The sequence below is a fragment of the Dendrobates tinctorius genome, unplaced genomic scaffold (assembly GCF_039654945.1).
Source record: "Dendrobates tinctorius isolate UK_male_01 unplaced genomic scaffold, ASM3965494v1 ptg000091l, whole genome shotgun sequence".
NCBI lineage: Eukaryota > Metazoa > Chordata > Amphibia > Anura > Dendrobatidae > Dendrobates > Dendrobates tinctorius.
In genome coordinates, this window is record NW_027361759.1 from 25,829 (window position 1) to 48,588 (window position 22,760).

Consider the following 22,760-nt stretch of genomic DNA (forward strand, 5'->3'; position numbering starts at 1 on the left):
TGTTAGGTTCTCTAACTTCATGCATCCCAGCAGTAAGGTGGGCACAGTTCCATACCAGAACCCTTCAAAACGACGTCTTGATTAATAGCAGGGCCCTTGGAGGCTCCTTACAAGGTCGGATGTGTCTAAGCCCCTCAACTGTTACATCACTGAGATGGTGGCTTGAGAGCGAGAACCTAGCGTCAGGGGTGCCCTGGATAACACAGATAACCCGTATTATAACCACAGACGCAAGTTCCTTCGGTTGGGGAGCCCATATGGGGGACATAGTGGTACAGGGCCAGTGGGATTCTAATTCTGAAATCTCATCCAACCAGAGAGAACTATTGGCGATAGAGCGGGCAGTCAAGAAACTCATTATCTACCTGCAGGGCCATCATGTGAGGATACACTCGGACAACCAGGTAGCGGTAGCATATGTCAACCACCAAGGTGGAACCCGCTCCAGCGCTCTGATGCAGATAACAGAACGGCTCCTCCAGATAGCAGAGAGAAATTGTCTATCTTTGACCGCGCTCCACATCAGCGGAAAGGACAATGTAAGAGCAGACTTTTTAAGCCGCAAGGCTCTAAGACGAGGAGAATGGGCTTTGAACAAAGATATTTACCGCCAGATTGTCCGCAGATGGGGTCAGCCAGAGGTAGACCTCTTTGCCACCAGAAAAAACAGAAAAGAAAGATTGTTCTGCTCTCTGAACCCCAGGGAAAATCCCCTGGCGGTGGATGCCCTACTGATAAGATGGGACTTTTCTCTGGCATACGCCTTCCCACCATTGAATCATCTTCCTCTGGTAGTCAGGAAGATCAGAGAGGATCAGGCAAGAGTCATACTGATTTCCCCCTTTTGGCCCAGGAGGACCTGGTTCGCGTGGTTGAGGACCATGTCGGTAGGCGATCCCTGGGTACTGCCGAACCTTCCGGATCTCCTCTACCAGGGGCCAGTCAGCCACCCACAAGTAGCGGGACTTCATTTGACGGCGTGGTATTTGAAAGGTCACTATTAAAAAATAGAGGGTTCTCCAAGAACTTAATTGACACCCTCCTAAGAAGCAGAAAATTAACCACCACTAACATCTATGCTAGGACCTGGAAACGCTTCCTGTCCACCTTTCACTTTGACATCAGAGATGGAATTCCCACGAAACATATTCTGGAATTTCTCCAGAAAGGTTTCGAATTGGGGGTCTCCACAAGTACGCTAAAAGTACAAGTTTCAGCCTTAGGGGCCCTGTTTGCAGCTGATATTGCAAAGGATTATTGGGTAGCAAGGTTCATCAGAGCAGCGGCCAGATCAAGACCTATACACAAAGACAGATGCGTACCGTGGGACTTAAACTTAGTCCTTACAGCCATGACAGAAAGTCCGTTTGAACCTTTAGATTCCGCCTCACTAAAGATTATATCTCTTAAGACAGCATTCCTGGTAGCAATAACATCCGCGCGTAGGGTGAGCGATATACAGGCACTTTCCAGATTGCCTCCTTACACAGAGTTCTTACAGGATAGAGTAATCCTAAGGCCAGATCCAGCATACCTTCCCAAGGTAGCAACACAATTCCACAGGAGATAGTTCTGCCTTCCTTCCTCCCTAACCCAACCAACCCTAAAGAGCAGAAACTCCAGGCGTTAGATATTAGAAGATGCTTACTGACATATTTAGCAGCCACGGATCCTTGGAAGAAGGAGAACGCATTATTCCTATCCTTCCAAGGTTCCAGGAAAGGATACAGAGTATCAAAACGCACATTAGCAAGGTGGATTAGGGAGGCTATCTCTCTTGCCTACACAGCAGGTGGCGGTCCGGCTCCACAGAACCTGAGGGCACATTCCACTCGGGCCATGGCATCATCCTGGGCGGAGAGATCTGGAGTATCAATTGATCAAATATGTAAGGCGGCCACCTGGTCATCTCCTTCCACCTTTTTTAACCACTATCGGTTAGACATGGGTGCCTCCTCAGACCTCACCTTCGGGCTAAGGGTGCTGCAGGCTGTAGTCCCTCCCTAAGTTAGTTTACATCTCTGTAATTCTCTCGTGGTGCTGTCATGGGAGTCCGAATAAAGTATTAAGTTACGTACCGGTAACGGTATTTTTCGGAGGCCCATGACAGCACCCTTAGTTCCCTCCCTTGTTCACATATAGGGGTGCACTCCTTAGAAGATTGTTCATAGAATCACCTTATGCGGGAGTTGGTATGGAATAATTCTGTTAAATAGGGTAGATAGGTTGTATATATCATATGTTGTGTACTAACCGTGGTAGCCTCTCAAGCTCTGTAATCCAACTGATGCGTGGGAGAGGTGCCGCCCTTTTGTATCTGTAGGTTTCCTGTTCCTATAGGGCGGATCCCCTCTCTCGTGGTGCTGTCATGGGCCTCCGAAAAATACCGTTACCGGTACGTAACTTAATACTTTTGTTACACCTTTTCAAAGCGCCACGCCTGCTTTTGACTTTCTATTGCATCTCTTTAGTGCTGCTACTAATTTATGTTCCTTACCCACTAGTTTTGTACTTGCCAGCCTCTGTCTTCACTTTTGTTTTTTTTTTCTTTTTTTTTTTTTTTTTTCTGCACTGCTCCAGCAGCTTGTGTCCTGCCGGATCGCTCCAGTGTTTGCCGGGCGGTCTGGAAGTCACAACTCAATGTAAAGTCTGACAGCCAGAACAAAGTAAGAACAAGGCTCTCAAAGACTTATATTGAGAGCTTATGACCATTGCTTCTGACTACCAGTCAGTCAGAAGTTGTGATCGCCTGACCAGAGGGGTATCGGGAAGAGCTGAAGACAGCAGCTAGTAAGAATAAAACTAGGGTCAGGGAACTTAGATAGGTAGCCTCACTTCAGAGCTGAAATATAAAACAAGACGCTGTAGTGGTGCTTAAATGGCTCATTCATGCGAGCATATATTTGATCTGTGTACGCCACAGACTTATAACCCGTGTACTTGGTTGATTTGCTACATGGTCCACGTGATAAACATAGTTTGAGTCAAAATATTACACTCCGCAGAGAGGCCGTTCCTGCATCCGAACACAATGTGGACAAGCACATTTTCTTTAGGTTCAGATGGTTGCACTGAAATACAGGCCAGTTGCGTACAAATACTGCAGATTTATTGGCTGTGTATGCAACTGGCCTGGTTTCTGTCCAACCATCTGCACCTATACAAAATATGTAATCAAATGACTTGGCACGGAATCTAATTAACAGAAGTGCTTAAAAACTAGTTAAAGGGAACCTGTACACAGGAGTGTGCATAGTAACCTCAGTACACACAGTTTCAGGTCAGCGCCGTTATACTGAATAAAATGATACCTTGGTTGATGAAATCCGTCTTGTTGTTTCTTAATCTTTATTTTTAGTTAATGATATGCTCATGTCCTAAGGCTGGGTTGGGGTATGTGATGTTCTGATTACTTAGTCATAATGTAGACTACTGACAGGTCACTGATCACTCACTGACCTCCCCCCAAGTTTGCATAATGAATATACTTATGTGTGTATTTGAAAAAAGCATGCCTCTTAATCAAAATGGTGGCACCTGCGCACTTTCTCCTATCGGTTAGTGCCTTTTATCTTCCTGTGTTTCAAAGAAGAAGAAAAATCACCATCAATATGGTGCCATCAGGTTCACCTGCGCGTTAGCATCTATCGTGTTCTGATATATGTAACTGCGCAAGCGCCGCAACCGGCTCCATATTGTTGCAGCCAAAAAAATGCACACTACAACAAAATGGCGGCGGTTGCGCCGTCGCATCTCTTGGTACGAGATAGACGCTAGTGCGCCACCGCTGGCTCCTTGTTGCTGCAGTCAAAAAAAAAAAAAAAAAAAAAGTTACACTACAACAAAGTGGCGCCAGAGGCGGTGCATGCGCAGTAGCATCTATCACGTACCGAGATGCTATTGCGATATCGCCGCTGGTGGCGCCATTTTTTGTAGTGTCAGCATCTGTCGGAACAAAATAGATGCTTATGCGCAGGCGCACCCAATGGTGCCATATTGATTTTTTTTTTTTTTTTTCTTTGAAACATCGGAAGATAATAGGCACTAACCGATAATAGTGCGCAGGCGCCGCCATTTTGATTACGTGACATGCTTTCTTCAAATGCACATATTATATTCATTATGCAAACTAGGGGGCCGGTCACTGAGTGATCCGTGACCTGTCAGCAGTCTGCATTGTGAATAGCATCAGAGCACCACCTACCCCAACCTTGCCTTAGGACACGAGCAGATCGTTAACTGAAAACTGAAAATAAGGATTAAAAAAGCACAAGACGGATTTTATGAACAAATGTATCATTTTAGTCAGTACAACGGCGCCAACATGACACTGAAGGTTACTATGCACACTCCTGCTGACAGGTTCCCTTTAAGTTAGTGCAGAGCAGAAAGTCAGGTTTTAAATCTCTGCAAAATTGTCCCAAAGGTGTAACTTTTTATGAACTTGCGTACAGTGCTCTAGCCTGTAGTAATTTTATTTCCTGTGTTGGTGAAATGTATGGAAACTTGAATTTTGATGACTAAAGTGAATATAAGATCCCTAATGGTTAAACCACCAAATATATTCATTTTACTAATTATGAAAGTTCACACTAGATTCACCTCTTATATTATTGGAGTTTATTTTCCTATATTAAATATTTTAGATTTTTCATTTTTCCTCTTTCTAGAAACACCTGTTCATAGTGGCTCATCCTCACCCATTACTTTAACTCCCAGCAAAGAGGGAAGTTCTGTGTTTTCTGGTCTAGAAGGTCGTCGAAACAATGAGCTCAATGAGGTAATAAATGGCAACATTAACCCCTTCACCCCCAAGGGTGGTTTGCACGTTCATGACCGGGCCAATTTTTACAATTCTGACCACTGTCCCTTTGAGGTCATAACTCTGGAACGCTTCCATGGATCCCGGTGATTCTGACAATGTTTTCTCGTGACATATTGTACTTCAAGTTAGTGGTAAAATTTCACTCATATAACTTGCGTTTATTTGTGAAAAAAATGGAAATTTGGCGAAAATTTCGCAATTTTCCAACTTTGAATTTTTATGCCCTTAAATCACAGAGATACGGCACACAAAGAACTTAAGTGACATTTCCCACATGTTTACTTTACATCTGCACAATTTTGGAACCCAAATTTTTTTTTTTGTTAGGAAGTTATAAGAGTTAAAAGTTGACCAGCGATTTCTCATTTTTGCAACACCATTTTATTTTTACGGACCACATCACATTTGAAGCCACTTTGAGGGGTCTATATGATAGAAAATACCCAAAAGTGACACCATTCTAAAAACTGCACCCCTTAAGGTGCTCAAAACCACATTCAAGAAGTTTATTAACCCTTCAGGTGCTTCACAGGAATTTTTTTAATATTTTAAAAACAAAAAAAAATGAACATTTTAACTTTTTTTCACAAAAAAATATTTCAGGTTCAATTTTTTTTATTTTACCAAGGGTAAAAGGAGAAATTGGACTGCAAAAGTTATTGTGCAATTTCTCCTGAGTACGCTGATACCTGATATGTGGGGGGGAACCACTGTTTCGGAGCATGGCAGAGCTCAGAAGGGAAGGAGCGCCGTTTGACTTTTTCAATGCAAAATTGGCTGGAATTCAGATCGGACGCCATGTCACGTTTGGAGAGGCCCTGATGTACCTAAACAGTGGAAACCCCCCACAAGTGACCCCATTTTGGTAACTAGACCCCCCCAAGGAACTTATCTAGATATGTGGTGAGAACTTTGAACCCCCAAGGGCTTCACAGAAGTTTATAACGTACAGCAGTACAATTAAAAAATTATATTTTTTTCCACAAAAATGATCTTTTCACCCCCAATTTTTATTTTCCCAAGGGTAACAGGACCCTAAAAGCTATTGTGCAATTTGTCCTGAGTACGCTGATACCCCACATGTGGGGGTAAACGACTATTTGGGCACATGGCAGAGCTCAGAAGGGAAGCAGCGCCATTTGACTTTTTTGGCTGGAATTGAGATCGGACACCATGTCGCAATTGGAAAACCCCTGATGTACCAAAACAGTTGAAACCCCCCACAAATGACACCATTTTGGAAACTAGACCTCCTAAGGAACTTATCTAGATGTGTGGTGAGCACTTTGAACCCCCTAGTGCTTCACAGAAGTTTTTAACGCCCGGGCATGAAAATAAAAAAAAAACCTTTTTTTTTCCACAAACATGATCTTTTAGTCACCAATTTTTTTTATTTCCCCAGGGTACCAGGAGAAATTGGACCCCAAAAATTGTTGTCCAATTTGTCCTGAGTACGCTGATACCCCATATGTGGGAGAAAACTACTGTATGGGCACACGTTGGGGCTCGGAAGGGAAGTAGTGACGTTTTGGAATGCAGACTCTGATGGAATGGTCTGCGGGTGTCATGTTGCTTTTAGAGATTCCCTGATGTACCTAAACTGTGGAAACCCCCCACAAGTGACCCCATTTTGGAAACTAGACCCCTCCCCCCCCCCACACACACACACACGGAAATGATCTAGATGTGTGGTGAGCACTTTGAACCCCCAAGTGCTTCACAGAAGTTTATAACGCCCGGGCGTGAAAATAAAAAAAAAAACATTTTTTTCCACAAAAGTTATATTTTTGCCCCCAATTTTTTATTTTCATACGGGTAACAGGAGAAATTGGACCGCAAAAGTTGTTTTGCAATTTGTCCTGAGTACGCTGATACCCTATATGTTGGGGTAAAACACTGTTTGGGCGCATGGCAGAGCTTGGAAGGGAAGGAGCACCATTTGACTTTTTCAACGCAGAATTGGCTGGAATTGAGATCAGACGCCATGTTGCGTTTGGAGAGCACCTGATGTGCCCAAACAGTGTGAACCCCCAATTCTGACTCCAACCCTAACCCCAACACACCCCTAACCCTAATCTCAGCCCTAACCCTAATGGGAAAATGTAAATAAATACATTTTTTTAATTTTATTATTTTTCCCTAACTAAGGGGGTGATAATGGGGTGTTTGATTTACTATTTATGGCGGTTTTTATGTTTGGCAGCTGTCGCACGCTAAAAGACGCTTTTTATTGTAAAATTAGTTTTTGCATCACCACATTTTGATAGCTATAATTTTTCCATATTTTCACCCACTGAGTCATGTGAGGTCTTATTTTTTGTGGGACGAGTTGACGCTTTTATTGGTATCATGTTCGGGCACATAACATGTTTTGATCGCTTTTTATTTCGATTTTTGGGACGCAGAATGAACAAAAACCAGCGTTTCATGAATTTCTTTTGGGGGGTGCGTTTACACCGTTCCGCGTGCGCTAAAATTTATGAAGCCCTTTTATTTTTCGGGTCAGTACGGTTACAGCGATATCTCATTTAGGTCGTTTTTTTATGTTTTGGCGGTTTTATGCAGTGAAAACAATTTTATATAAAAAATAATAATTTTTGCATCGCTTTATTCTGCGAGGCTTGCGAGCTGTAACTTTTTTATTTTTTCACTGACGCTGTATGGCGGCTCGTTTTTTGCGGGACGACATGTTTTCAGCTGTACCATGCACATTTATATGCGTCTTTTTGATCGCGCGTTATTGCACTTTTTGTTCGGCGGTATGATAATAAATCATTATTTTTTGCATCGTTTTTATTTTTTAAGGGGTTCGCTAAAGGGGTTAACTAATGGGACAGTTTTTTATAGGGCGGGTCGTTACGGACGCGGCGATATAAAATGTGTACATTTTTTATTTCCAAAAAAAGAATTTATTAGGGAATAATTTTTTTTTTTTAATTATCGGGTTTTTTTTTTTTTTTTTCTTCATTACATTGTCCCAGGTGGGACATCACTGTCCTGTGACAGATCGCTGATCTGTCACATCACAGATCAGATCACTGTGACAGATCAGCGATCTGTCACAGGCACTGCACAAGGCTTCCTCCTTGCCTGCGCTTTGCAGGCTTGAGGAAGCCAGCTCCCTGCAGGCCCCCGAAGGTCCCCGTCGCCATCTTGGATTCGGGGACCTGCAGGGATGGAGCCCCCTGCAGGGATGGAGCCCCCCGCAGCAGCGCTGCACATTGCGCTGCTGTGGGGGGCTCAGGGAAGCACGGAGGGAGCCCCCTCCTTGCCGATGCTTCCCTTTAACCCCCGGTACACCGCGATCGTGTTTGATTGCGGTGTGCAAGGGGTTAACGTGTCGGGGGCGGTCCGTGACCGCCCCTGACACATTGTACCGCGGCGCTCACCACGTGGGCACCGCTGATCGCTGTGACGTACTATCCCATCCCTGGGATAGTACGTCACATGACAGAAAGGGGTTAAAGTGGCTAACACTTTTCGCATAATTAATATCACTTTATTATTATTTCAGTATTCTTGACAATGTCATGTGTTTTATCTGAACTGTTCAAGGAGGGGGTAAAATGCATAGTGAGATGCATTAGATCAGTAATGCATCAGCTGTTCAGCAATTGCATTCAGTTGCCTCCAAACAGTTCCCCAACCTTGCCCTCATCTTCACGGGCAGATGTTATTTGCAGATTATATATAGATATAGATGGATAGATATATTTCTCCTACGCCTCATTGGGGGACACAGACAGTGGGTTTTATGCTGCCACTAGGAGGACACGAAGTAAACCAGAAAAAAAGTTGGCTCCTCCCCTGCAGTATACACCCTCTCGCTGGCTGAGATTTCTCCAGTTCTTTGCTTAGTGTCTGTAGGAGGCACTTGGGTCTGGTTTCAGACCCCACCGTTATTTATATTTATTTTTTCATTAACGGAGTGAAGGGGGCGACGGTTCCTTTCTACGGCCCGCTCTGCCCCGAACCAACAACAGGCAAGCACGCGGAGTATACCTCCCCATACACTTTCCTGCGACGAATGGGGCTGATTCCTCTGACGATGGTTCCCTTACGATTGAGCATACCCCTTTAAGACCTCCTCCAGCTCTGCTACATCGCCCGGAGAATGAGACAAGAAGACCCAGACAGCGATGACCTGCCTGAGCACAGGAGTGGAGGTATGGGGTCGGGTCCTGCCCCCCGGGAGAAGCGCTGACTTAACGTCAGCGGTCCTTCGCGCCCCCCCCCCCCCCCCTGCTTTCGGCGCTCGGGTAGGTCAAAAATTTAGTCCCTGGCTTCTCTGGCCTGCTAGGCCGCAATTTGAATGGCGCCGCCTTCTCTCCGCCCCCGGCACCTACCGCGGGTAGGCCAAAAATTTAGTCCCTGGCCTTTCCGGCCTACTAGGCCGCAATTTGATTAGCGCTGCCCGCGCTAACGTCGCCGCCCCCTCCTCTTGGCGCCTCTCATTACTTACGAAACGCGCAATTCTATTCTCGGGGGCCATGTCTTCAGCTGCCGTTAACCCTTTCATGAGCGCTATGCCTGCTCTGGACAGCCGGATACCGGGTGACACCACAAGGCCACCGTGTTTTTTTTTTTTTTTTTTTTTTTTTTTTTTTCCTCCCGGGGGACCCAGCACAGGGCCGGGTAAGCTGCATCTGCCCTCAGATTAAAGCTTAACCTCTTCACGGCACATTCCTTGCAGCTGCAGACAGTCTCTGCCGATAACCCTTTCAGGAGCGCTATGCCTCAATCTAAGGAGGCTAAACGGGCTGTTAAAAAGCACACTGCGTTTTTTACCGTGTGTACCACTTGCAGTTCTGCCTTACCCAGTGCACAGACTAATCCGTTATGCACGGACTGCGACCCGGACTGCGCCCTGACCCGCGCTCCAAAGTCCCTCGCTGCCGCTGCTGACGAGCCTCCTGCATTTAGTAACCCTGAGTGGGCTGTGTCCCTGTCACAGTCGGTGGAGGCTCTGACCCAGGGAAAGCGTCCTTACCTCCCGAGGAGGGCTCTGGCGTCGGCCAGGAACTGTCCCCCAGCAGGGGCCATACTCGTCCAAGGGACAGTCAGCGCCTCAGCGACTCCTGTCTCTCGCTCGCCCTCTCCTGAGGTTCACAGCGAGCACGGCTCTGAATTTGAATCTGACACGTCAGTCCCTCAGAATCCCCCAACTGATCAAGAGTCGCTTGACTCTTATGGAATCAGTCAACAGGATTCTGAGGTCGGATGAGGAAAATATTCCCGCTCCAGCACACCCTATCTCATTTAAGGAAACCTAGCGTGTGCGCACGCTATATACCAGCCGTCTAGTAACATAGGGACCGGCCACATGAGCGGTTCACAGGGCAAAAGTCTACTCAGGCTGAATACCCTTTTCATCCAGACCTAATGTAGCATTGGTTACAGTCCCCTCCAGTAGACCCTCCTGTATTGCGTCTTGCTTCTAAAACACTCCTATCTGTTTCTGATGGTTCCTCAGTCAGAAACCCCTCCGATTGTCAAATTGACTACCTTGCCCGTTTAGTTTTTTTTTTTTTTTTTTTTTTTTTTTGAAGCTTCAAGAGCAGTGTTTTTTTTTTTCCATCTTTCACGGCAATTTGGGTCACTAAGGCAATGGCCGCTTGAGCAGAAGTCTTGATTACTTCCTTTCAAGGCACCAATCTTCCTCCGGAGGCAACCACTGTAGCCGGGCAGATAATTCGTCCAGCTGACTTTGTAGTGGACGCTTCTTTTGATGCCACCAATTGCGCGGCTCAAACTGCCGCTAATGTGATCTCCATTAGAAGAGCCCTATGGCTCCGCGGCTGGCGGGCGGATGCCACACCTAAAAGATCGTTGTCTTCTCTCCCCTTTCAAACGGGTCGTTGTTTTAGAGAGAAACTGGACCAACTCATTTCCGATACTACCGGGGGGAAAAAGTAAATTCCTTCCTCAACAATAGGGGCTGTTCGGCCGTTTTGCAACCAACAGCCAATGAGTTTTCTATCTTCTCGCAACAATTCCGGTTGGTCCTCTACCTTCTCTTCCGGATCAATGTCGTTTCTCAAGATGTTCATTCAGAGAAGTTTCCCATGTGGCGCCTCCTTATAGAAGGCCATTGTAATCATGGGACCTTAACCTGGTTCTCGAGGCCTTACAGGATGCTGTTTTCGAACCGCGGCAGGACGTGTCACTGTCCATCCTCTCTTGGAAAGTGGTCTTTCTAGTGGCAATTACGTCAATCAGGCGAGTTTTGGAATTGGCAGCTCTGTCCTGCCGTTCTCCGTTCCTGAATTTTTCATCAGGAAAAGGTAGTTCTCAGGACGTCCCCGTCCCTCCTGCCAAGGTAGTCTCCTCTTCCATCTCAACAAGGAAAATGTTTTGCCTTTTCCTTTTGTCCGGCGCCAGTGCATCGCATTGAGAAGGCCCTCCACACCCTGGATGTGGTTAGGGCGCTGAGACGGTACATCTTGTGGACGGCTCCCTTCCACAAGTCAGATACCCTGTTCATGCTTCCAGAGGGGCATAGGAAGGGTCTAGCCGTGTCAAAGCAACGCTAGCCAGGTGGATTCACCTGGTGATTAAGTAGTCCTACTGTATCAGGGACGCGCCTGTCCCAGTGGGGATTAAGGCGCACTCTACCTGATCAGTGAGCGCCTCTTCGGCCATTCGGCACCAGGCCTCGGCAGAACAGGTCTGCAAGGCTGCGACTTGGTCCAGTCTGCATACTTTTTACAAAATATTACCAATTTCATTCTCAGGCCTGTCCGCAAGGCTGCGACTTGATCCAGCCTGCATACCTTTAAAAACATTGCCTACTTCATTCTCAGGCCTCTGTGGATGCAGCCTGCAATCGGCAGTACCTCACTGTTGACTCAGTGGTACATGGGGTATTAGTAGATTTATGCTCCCCACCCAGGGACTGCTTTGGGACGTCCCACTGTCTGTGTCCCCCAATGAGGCGTAGGAGAAATGGGGATTTTTGTGTACTCACCGTAAAATCCTTTTCTCCGAGCCGATCATTGGGGGACAAAGCACCCACCCTGTTTAGCCTATTGGCTAACTGTAGCATTCTTAGGCTTTGACTTAGTTATGGTTATTATTGACTGTTTATGCTCCTACTGCTTTTTTCACCGAACTGGAGAAATCTCAGCCAGCGAGAGGGTGTATACTGCAGGGGAGGAGCTATCTTTTTTTCTGGTTTACTTAGTGACCTCCTAGTGGCCAGCAGTATAACACCCACTGTGTCCCCCAATGATTGGCTCGGAGAAAAGGATTTTACGGTGAGTACACTAAAATCTGTCAGTTCTGGCAAAAATTAAGAGACCATTTTCAAATGTTCAGTTTGTCTGATTTTTCTCTTTATAGGTCTATATTTTTGAGGAAAATGTAAATTGTTCTTTTAATCTACAAACTTCTGACATGTCTCTGAATTTCCAAGCAATAGATTTTTTTTTTTTTTTTTTTTTCCTGAAAAGGAGAAATGGTCAAAATATAAAAAAAAAAACCTAGTGCTTTCAGACCTCAAGGAACAGAGAAAGCAAGTTCATACTCATTTAGAAACAACAATACTATAGATCGTTAAAGATATATTCATTTTTATGCTTCATAGAATCGTAGAGTTGGAAGGGACCTCCTGGGCCATCTGGTCCAACCCCCTGCTCAAAGCAGGATTCGCTAAATCATCCCAGTCAGATGTCTGTCCAGCCTCTGTTTGAAGACTTCCATTGAAGGAGAACTCACCACTTCTCGTGGCAGCCTGTTCCACTCATTGATCACTCTAACTGTCAAAAAGTTTTTTCTAATATCTAATCTGTGTCTCCTCCCATTCAGTTTCATCTTAAAACTAATGTTTTAAGAGTTCATAAATCAATATATTGTGGAATAAACATTATTTTTAATCATCTTGATTACATTCCAGAGGTTTTCAATGGGGTTCAGATTATTTATATATATATATCTCACTCCCGTCTGGATGTCCCCGAATCCCACAATTCACCGCATCGGAAGAACGCCGACCCCCATTTTGGAACACCCAAGTGATGCCGCTCGGATCCAGGACGCAGCTGCGATCCCGAACGCCGCTGTGATCTCGACCGCCACTCGGATACAGGCTGCCGCTGGGATCCAGGCTGCCATTGCGATCCCAAACGCTGCTGCGAAAACACCACCGCTGGGATCCCGGCCGCTGCTTGGATCCCAGCCACTGCTCTGATCCAGTTGCCACTCGAATCTAGGCAGCCGCTGCGATCACGAGGCTGTGAAAGAGGTGTAAAGAAGGGGGTATAGCGAGAGGGGTATAATAAGAGGGATGCTGCTACCGGACCCCCGCCAGGACCCACCGCCTGACTACATGTGCCGGATCCCGCCGCTGCCTGCCCACCCACCTCCGTGCAGTCACAGCTGGCAGGAAAGACCGTGGCTTGAGGCCTGTGCTGGAGATTGGGTGTGGCCACCCTCTGGTGGCGCATCACACCATCTCCAGCACAGGCCGCAAAACGGTCTTTCCTGCCGTCTGTGAGAGGGGTGCAATGAGGGAGGAGTAATGAGAGGGATGCCTCCCCTGAACCCCTGCCAGGACCCACCACCTAACTACACGCGCCGGGTCCCGCCGCTGCCTGCCCACCCACAGTGCAGTCACAGCCGGCAGGAAAGGCCTCGGCTTAAGGCCTATGCTGGAGATTGGGTGCGACCACCCTCTGGTGGCGCCGCACACCATCTCCAGCACAGGCTGCAAAACACTGTCTTTCCTGCTGGATATGACTGCACAGAGGTAGGTGGGCCGCCACCCCCAGCGCCACAAAGCTGCCCCCATCGTGATGTTACTGCCCTCCTGATGCGATAGCATCGGGCACACATCTAGTATATATATAATCTCTATCAGAGGAAGCGGGCTAAAGTTGTGTAAGAAGTAATGCAAGGACTCTGCAGTATATGTCTTGATATAGCAGGTCTATGTACCTGATCGTTAATGGCTGAGCTAATGCAATGTGCTGTGACTCTTTGGAATAACTTGCTTCTTATTCACTGAAACCTGTTATTTGTAAACCTGAGTCCAGTGGGCTGCCCTACTCGGTGATGGAATATTTACTGATTTGACAGCTATCTGCATGCATTCAGTGAATAGAATCACCCTCTGGACTGGTATGCACGCAAATACCAGGGATCAATGAGTAAAATGGAAGTTATACTAAAACGTTTCCATAAACAAATCCTGCTTGCATATCATTCTATTTTCGGCATGACTGGTTTTCTTTGTCAACAGGTTTTACCAATATAAACTACAGCTGCCGCCAGTTTTACAACCCTCCACCTTCAGCATGGTCAGATTCTTTTGTCTTGATTTGTTGCCTCCAGTATCCCTGCAATCGTTATCCTCCTGCCCTGCATTGTTGGTGACTTGTTCTATGTGATCCACACAGTGCCCCAGTCTCACTCCTGCACAGGCGTACTTGCCCTTCTTAAGGCAGAGCAATGTACTGTAATATGCATGCGACGGCTCTACTAGCGGATCATCAGCACTTTTTGGCCTCATGGCGTATGTGCATTCCTGTACTTTACTCTGCCCTCAGTAGGGCACAGCAACTACTCCTTAGGAGCAAGATCGGGGGCACTGTGTGGATGACTTAGGATGTGTCATCCACATGAGCAAGCAGGACATTGATTTGCAGGGAGAGGGGAGGTGCCAAAGCAACACCAGCGACAAACGGGTCCCCTCCATATGGAGAGATAATAAAAGGTATTTTATTTGGATCTGTAGAGGTGTTGAGGACTTGTATACAGCTTCCTGGACTGCTGTAAAAGAGGCATTTTAAAGTTGATGGCCTTACTTTATATTGGGAAAACCTGATGGGTTCCCTTGAATGTTACCCGGTTGGATACACATCTGTTTGCATCTAATAACATAATATATTTTCTGCCTGCAGGTGTTGTCTTGGAGACTAATGCCAGAAAACTATCCTCAAAGTGACCATCCGCCACCTCCTTCTTATGTCTATGGGTCACAACATTTGCTTCGTTTGTTTGGTAAGAAAAATCTGTTATGTAGAGAAAATGCTTCAATAGCCAAAACGAGCAGAATACATAATTAGGCCGAGGACACACTAACGATGAATACGGAGGAGTGCTTTGTGATAAAACATCACAAAGCACTCGGACCAGTATTAGTCTGAGGCATTAGCGTTTTTTGTTTTTTTTTTTTCTCGGCCATTTTTAATGTGCACATGAAATGGTAGCATGCTGCGATTGTCACCGACACTCGGCCGAGTCTCAGCTCACTCGCACCCATATAAGCCTATGGTGCGAGTGACACAGCGCACATCACTTGGAGATCATCGGAGGGCTGTGTGATATACGCTGACCCGGCAATGGAGGAGATGGAGAAATTAGTTTCTCCGCCTCCTCCGCAGCTGTGCTCCGATCCTCTCTGTGCAAGATGCTTGGAGCACAGTAGCATGACACTCGGCTCCCGCTTGCAGCAGAGCAGGAGCCGTGGGTCATTAGCATACCGCATGCTTTACACTAGTCTGACCCCGGCCTTATTGTTTGGCTTTGTATAAAGGATGCAGCCAGACAGTGAGGCCCAGTTTCTCCCCCCCCCCCCCCCCCCCCCCCACCCCCCCCCACCCACCCAACAAACACACACACACACACACACACTCTCTCTCTCAGCAGTCTAATTGGATCTTAATTGTTTCACAATCATTCGGCAACTGGCCATTGCGCTGGATGAAGTCTTGGCAACAAGTGGTCAGTGGCACAATCTGTCTATACCTTAATAGTGTGTGTGTGTTTCTTCAACTGCTTCACAACCTTAAAGATATCCATATGTCCAGGTTAGTAGGTGTTTGCTTCCTAGCTTTAATGCAGCTCCGCAACGGCAGTGATCACATTAATGTGCATGCTGAAACGTGCGGCAGGGCACCGGGTGTCATCGTCAAGGGGGGTAGCGCTGCCCCCCCTCCTCCCTCAACTATCATCGCTGTGATTGGCTGTTCTGAATTGAACAGCCAATCACAGTGGTTTTGGGCAATGTCCAGCACTCTTAACAGGCAATATGGTCTGATCATACCACAGCTCCTGGGCAGAGGAGGAAGAAAGAGTATACAGACAGGGCAGCATGGGATCGCAGCTGATGTTTTCTTTGAAGTAAAACATTATTTAAGAACAGGCAGTGAAATGCTTTATCTCACAGAAAGCAGCAGCTGCGATCTCCTGTTGTAATGTCTGTATACTTTCTTTTGCTTGATCCCCTGCCTAGGAGCTGTGATATGATCAGACCAAGTCCCTGCACGGTCAGACACAGCCTTTACACAGTACACAGCAGAAGGACAATTATAGGATTATATCACCACAGGAAGTATTTAAAAGCATCTAATTGTGAAAGTTATTCCAGGATCTATTGATTAAAATGAACTTTGGGAAAAACCCGTTTAATGTTTGGCACAAAAAAAAAAGTGTTGGCATTGATGTTCCCGGGGCCCTCGTGCAGTTATGACACGTGAGCCTTGCCTGAATCCAGCACTATTGTCACTGTCTCCGCCTTCGGATCAATCGAACATCCAGAAGGAACAGAGAGCAGCTGCTGCCCGGACTTCCTCTTGATGTTTGATTTGTCTGCTGGTGGGGCCAGCGACGCCAGTGCTGATTTGGGGCCAGGCTCACGTGTCATAATAACCGCACAAGGGCCGTGGGAATGCGAGTGCTAGAATGGCACCGGCATGGGAGAGGCTTTTTGTATTGGGGCCAAGTGTGGGGTATGAAACAAGTTTTCCACTACTTGGACAACCCCTTCTAATGGTGCAGTAGAGAATCATCATACTGCACATGCTCACAAACACTTGTCATTAACCCCGTTCTAACCGCTGATGGGATAGTACGTCAGCGGTCAGACAACCCTGCTTTGAGATGGGCTCCGGCGGTGAGCCCACCCCAAAGCCCCATGTCAGGTGTTATAAACAGCTGACACGTGCCCGCAATAGGCGCAAGCGGAATCGCGATCCGCTCGTGCCTATTAACTAGTTAAATCCCGCTGTCAGATGCTGACAGCGGGCATTTAACTACCGCTTCAAGCCGTCGGGCTGAAAGTGAGCGCATCGCCGACCCCGTCATGTGATCGGGGGTTGGTGACTCATTGCCTTGACAACCAGAGGTCTGAGAGACCCCTATGGTTGTTGCAGGCACATTGCAATAAATCTGCTACATATGGGAGATCTGCTCATTGCCCATATGTAGCAGAGCCGATTAAGTGTGGCATGCTTCTAGCCTCCTATGGAGGCTATTGAAGCATGCCAAAAGTTAAAAAAAAAAAAAAAAAAAAAAAAAAAGTCTAAAAATTTGGAAAAAAACCCTAAGTTCAAATCACCCCCCTTTCGCCCCAATCAAAATAAAACAATAAAAAATCCACACAATTGGTATCGTCGCGTTCAGAATCGCCCGATCTGTCAATAAAAAAAGGATTAACCTGATCGCTAAATGGCGTAGCGAGTAAAAAATTAACGCCAGAATTACTTTTTATTTGGTCGCCGTGACATTGCATTAAAATGCAATAACGGGCGATCAAAAGAAGTGATATCATTAAAAACGTCACCTCGATCCACAAAAAATAAGCCATCACCCAACCCCAGATCACGAAAAGTGGAGACTCTATAGTTCTCGGAAAATTGCACTATATATATACACTCACTGGCCACTTTATTAGGTACACCTGTCCAACTGTGTGTTAAGACTTAATTTCTAATCAGCCAATCACATGGCGGCAACTCAGTGCATTTAGGCATGTAGACATGGTCAAGACAATCTCCTGCAGTTCAAACCGAGCATCAGTATGGGGAAGAAAGGTGATTTGAGTGCCTTTGAACGTGGCATGATTGTTGGTGCCAGAAGGGCTGGTCTGAGAATTTCAGAAACTGCTGATCTACTGGGATTTTCACGCACAACCATCTCTAGGGTTTACAGAGAATGGTCCGAAAAAGAAAAAAAATCCAGTGAGCGGCAGTTCTGTGGCCGGAAATGCCATGTTGATGCCAGAGGTCAGAGGAGAATGGGCAGACTGGTTCGAGCTGATAGAAAGGCAACAGTGACTCAAATTGCCACCCGTTACAACCAAGGTAGGCAGAAGAGCATCTCTGAACGCACAGTGCGTCGAACTTTGAGGCAGATGGGCTACAGCAGCAGAAGACCACACTGGGTACCACTCCTCTCAGCTAAGAACAGGAAACTGAGGCTACAATTTGCACAAGCTCATCGAAATTGGACAGTAGAAGATTGGAAAAACGTTGCCTGGTCTGATGAGTCTCGATTTCTGCTGCGACATTGGGATGGTAGGGTCAGAATTTGGCGTAAACAACATGAAAGCATGGATCCATCCTGCCTTGTATCAACGGTTCAGGCTGGTGGTGGTGGTGTCATGGTGTGGGGAATTTTTTCTGGGCACTCTTTGGGCCCCTTGGTACCAATTGAGCATCGTTGCAACGCCACAGCCTACCTGAGTATTGTTGCTGACCATGTCCATCCCTTTATGACCACAATGTACCCAACATCTGATGGCTACTTTCAGCAGGATAATGCGCCATGTCATAAAGCTCGAATCATCTCAGATTGGTTTCTTGAACATGACAATGAGTTTACTGTACTCAAATGGCCTCCTCAGTCACCAGATCTCAATCCAATAGAGCATCTTTGGGATGTGGTGGAACGGGAGATTCGCATCAGGGATGTGCAGCCGACAAATCTGCGCCAACTGTGTGATGCCATCATGTCAATATGGTCCAAAATCTCTGAGGAATGCTTCCAGCACCTTGTTGAATCTCTGCCATGAAGAATTGAGGCAGTTCTGAAGGCAAAAGGGGGTCCAACCCCTTACTAGCATGGTGTACGTAATAAAGTGGCCAGTGAGTGTATGTATGTATGTGTGTGTGTATATATATATATATATATATATATATATATATTATATTCACCACTTAGATAAAAGAGAACCTTGACATGTTTGGTGTCTATGAACTCGTAATGACCTGGAGAATCATAATGGCAGGTCAGTCATTTAGTGAACCTAGCAAAAAAGGCAAGCATAAAACTAATGTGGGATTGCACTTTTTTTTGCAATTTCACCACACTTGGAATCTTTTTTCCCGTTTTCGAGTACACGACATGGTAAAACCCATGGAGTTGTTTACAAGTACAACTCGTCACGCAAAAAATAAGCCCTCACATGGCCATATTAATGGAAAAATAAAAGTTAAAGCTCTGGAAAGAAGGAGCGAAAAACGAAAAATTCGAAAAAAGCTCCGGTCATGAAGGGGTTATTATTGGGACTGGTTACTGCCAATGTAACAAGACGGGGTATTTTAATGTACTAAACTTATTACATGTCTTGGAGAAAACAAGTGATTTACTGATTTCTGTGTTCGCACTAGAATATGTTGGAACTTTGAAATGGAGGTAAAGATGCAAGTGTTGTGCTAAAAAAAAAAAAAAAATCTGATTTTACTTTTTAGTGAAACTTCCTGAAATAATGGGAAAGATGTTCTTTGCAGAGAAAAATTTGAAAGTTTTGCTCAAGCACTTTGAACTTTTTCTAAGGTATGTGCATGCCCCTCAATCATTGCTTAGTATGTAGCTTAAACTTGTTTTCCAAAATTTATATTAACATTTTGTATATTTTAACAGTCAACAAATGAATTTTAACAAAGCATATTGACATTTTCGCCTTATATCTGTTCTCCTAGATGATTTGTGCAGAAAAGGGGTAGCTTAACACTTGCGTGATGCCCACTCCTTTAAGTACAAGACAGTGTCATGGATTCCCTGTACTATTGGCTCCACTCCTACTTGCCGTTAACACTTCAGTAGAACTTTGCTTTCTTCTACTACTGGTTTAAAAAAAAAAAAATCAAGTGCCCAGCCCCTTTTGGCAGTGCCATCTCCTCCATGTCAGGTGTGTGCCTACCACATTTTTATTGCGTTTTTAATTAAGCAATTCACTTTTTCAGGTTTCTTGCGGAGTATCATGAAGACTTCTTTCCAGAGACGGCGTATGTGGCTGCCAATGAGGCCCATTATAGCACTAAAAATCCTCGTGCTATATACTGACGTTACAATTCAGTCTGGTCATACCTGATTCAATTATTTTGTGAACTTTCTGGATGCCTCATCAGTTTTGTTGTATATTTTATGAAAGTTTTTTTTTTTTTATGTGAATTTGTGAAATGGACTTGAGCAGAGTACTAAACAAGCATCAGGCAGATGACCAAGGACTCTTGCTATATTATTTCTCAACAATTTTGGTTAAAAAAAAAAAAAAAACAGGAGACAAAATGGGTTTTCCTATAGTCACTTCACAACTATTCTCAAATTCTGCCTGCTTTTATGAACAGTCACATTCAATTGTGTTTTTTTTAAATAAAATTTGTGTTGATGACATGAGGTTTTTTTTTTCTTTTTATTGTTTATTGTTCGTTCTAGTTCTACAAAAAACTACAGTTCTGTTATTTTACCAGAAGTCTCGGCACAGGGTCTACTGTAACACATTAGGCCATCAGTGGTTAGTTCTGAGTTTGCACTGTTATCACTGTCTTTATACATAGAGCTAACTGGATATTTGAATGCACTCACAGAGTCCTGATTAGCAGAACTGCACTGAAAGCTGCTGATGGTTGTGGGGGGGCTGGTGATTTTGCAAGATTTTCTAACAGCAGCTTGTCAGCGAGTGAGGTGAGTAGAGAAATCAATGGGCTCGCAAGAGGTGGCTGGGATATTTGGAGTTAACCCGCCTGCTGGAATACAAGTACTGTGCACTCTCTTGGCCAGGGTTTAGGCAGGCACTAGTAGCCAAGGAATCCAGCTGTACACTATGAAACTTTTTTTTTTTTTTCAGGAATATCCTCAGTCGTTCATTCAAGATTTATAAAATGCAGGCCTAGCTATTATTTAGCAAACCAAGTTAATGCATTACAAATCAAGGGCTTTATTAAAACAGAATATAGCCTAGAGAATTCCCCATTTAGAAGGAAAACAAAACCTTTAATCAACCATTAAAAAAGACAAAACACACAAAATCATAAAAAGTGCTCATGCAAACCAGTGCTCAGTAAAAAATGGTTTGCTCTCACCATCAATGACGGACATGCTATCCCAGCATCATAACGTATCCAGCTGGGAAAAGAGAATCCAACAATCAGGGATATAACACATAAAGGGAGTATTTAACCCCTCATCTTTGTGGGTGTCCACTATAGGATCCACTTGGGCCTGTCCTTGTTAGGACATGAGCAATACTGGGGCACGACAGGGAGCCTAGGTAAATACTACACACCTACATCCCTATCCCTTTGTGTTATAGCCCCTATTGTTGGATCCTCTTCGCCACGACAGCACCCACTGAGAGAGGGGATCCGCCCCTAGGAACAGGAAACCTACAGAGATAAATGGGGCGGTCTCCCTCGCTCCCTCAGTTTGGTTTCCTGTTCCTAGAAGGGAATCTGCAGAAGAGGATGCCTGGTCTGGTAGCCGCCCGCATGCATAATATGAACAGCGGGGGCCCCAGGACTGGAGGCAGCGTCGGGCGGAGAGAAGGTTCCCCCCATGGCTGGTAATGCATGTGAGGCCGCGGTAAGGAGTGCCGAGGCTCACTGGGTTATGGGGCAGGCTAACCCCACCCCCACCGGGAGCAGGGCGGACGCATTACGTGAGCGCGGCACCGGGAATTTTGGCCTCCGCGCCCCCCTGAGACAGCGAGGCCATGAGGAGAAGCAGGAGATCCTGATCTCGCGCTGATAGCGCTGCTTGGCACCAAGACGGGGACATACCTTGCGGCGGCGTATAGCCTGGTAAGCAAGGGGTAGCGACGAGCAGAATGGGCAGGATGCCGGCGCTTCCAGGCTGAGGCGACTCGGAGGTGGAGCAACAGCTTCCGGGGTCAGATGAGACAGGAAGACAGCAGTATAGCGGGAGAGCAGCTGCGCATGCGCAGTGGAGCTGGAAGGAAGAAAAAAAAAAAAGGCAGAACCAGGAAGCGGCATAAAAGGACCCGGTTAATGCTGCAGCAGTGCGCAACCATGTCGTCCACAAACGACCCGGTTTCGCTCCCGTTAAGTCAGCCAGGGGAATCCCCACATGGCAGTAGAAAAAGCGGTACTACGAGAAGGAGCAGCAGCTCCAGAAAGGAGTCCAGCAGGCATTCCAGGCAGGAGGAAGCCTTGGGAAAGAAACGAAAAGAGAAAAAATCGTTCCACACCTCGCCTCAGCCTGAGTCGCGGACCCCGCAGCCGGTAGTTTGCTGACGAGATTAACGGGTGAGTGTTTTTAGTCAGACTTACAGCTGATGGCGTTTTTTCTGGTCCATACCCCTTTTAGGCCAAAAGAACGGAGAAGGCGAAAAATAGAGTGTGCCTTATGTTCTCGGCCCCTCCCAGATGGCCACCCTAAGAGATTATGCCAGTCTTGTATTGAAAAGACCTTACAGGAGGAATCCACAGGGAAGAAAGAGGATATCCGAGCAATAATTAGAGTGGAGCTACTGGCCTTGGGCAGCTCCAGTAGTCTGGGGGGGTCACTCCTCTGTCAGAGGAATAGTTTCACGGAGAGGAAAAGCTTCACCGGCATCGGGATCGCCGTCAGAAACTGGGGAACTAGACTCGGATAGATCCCAGGAATACTTTTCCTCAGAGGAGGAGGAACAGACTTGTTTCCCTACGGACAGTGTCAATAACTTAGTTAAGTCTGTCCGAAATACCATGGGGCTACCCGAGACTAAGGACCCCAAAACTCCGCAAGACATGATGTTCGCAGGCATTTCCCAGAGAAAGATCCGGGCTTTCCCAGTAGTCCCAGCTATAAAGGAGCTGGTGAGGAGGGAGTGGGAGAAACAGGGTCAGAGAACCTTCCTCCCCTTAACTTCAAAATGTAAATACCCATTTGACGATGAGGAGTTAACATCTTGGTCAAGAGCCCCCAAAGTAGA

At 46.1% G+C, this 22,760-nt stretch overlaps 1 protein-coding gene across 1 annotated transcript in view; it reads left to right on the forward strand.

Moving 5' to 3' along the window:
- The window catches only part of MSL3 (MSL complex subunit 3), a 37,880-nt gene extending 17,659 nt beyond the window's left edge, over positions 1-20,221 (forward strand). Inside the window, exons 4-7 of the mRNA XM_073586147.1 lie at positions 4,671-4,780; positions 14,725-14,824; positions 19,297-19,381; positions 19,792-20,221. Of these exons, the coding sequence (XP_073442248.1) occupies positions 4,671-4,780; positions 14,725-14,824; positions 19,297-19,381; positions 19,792-19,891 (395 nt within the window). The 3' untranslated portion in view covers positions 19,892-20,221. The remainder of the gene's footprint in view (positions 1-4,670; positions 4,781-14,724; positions 14,825-19,296; positions 19,382-19,791) is intronic.
- The last annotated feature ends 2,539 nt before the right edge of the window (positions 20,222-22,760 follow it).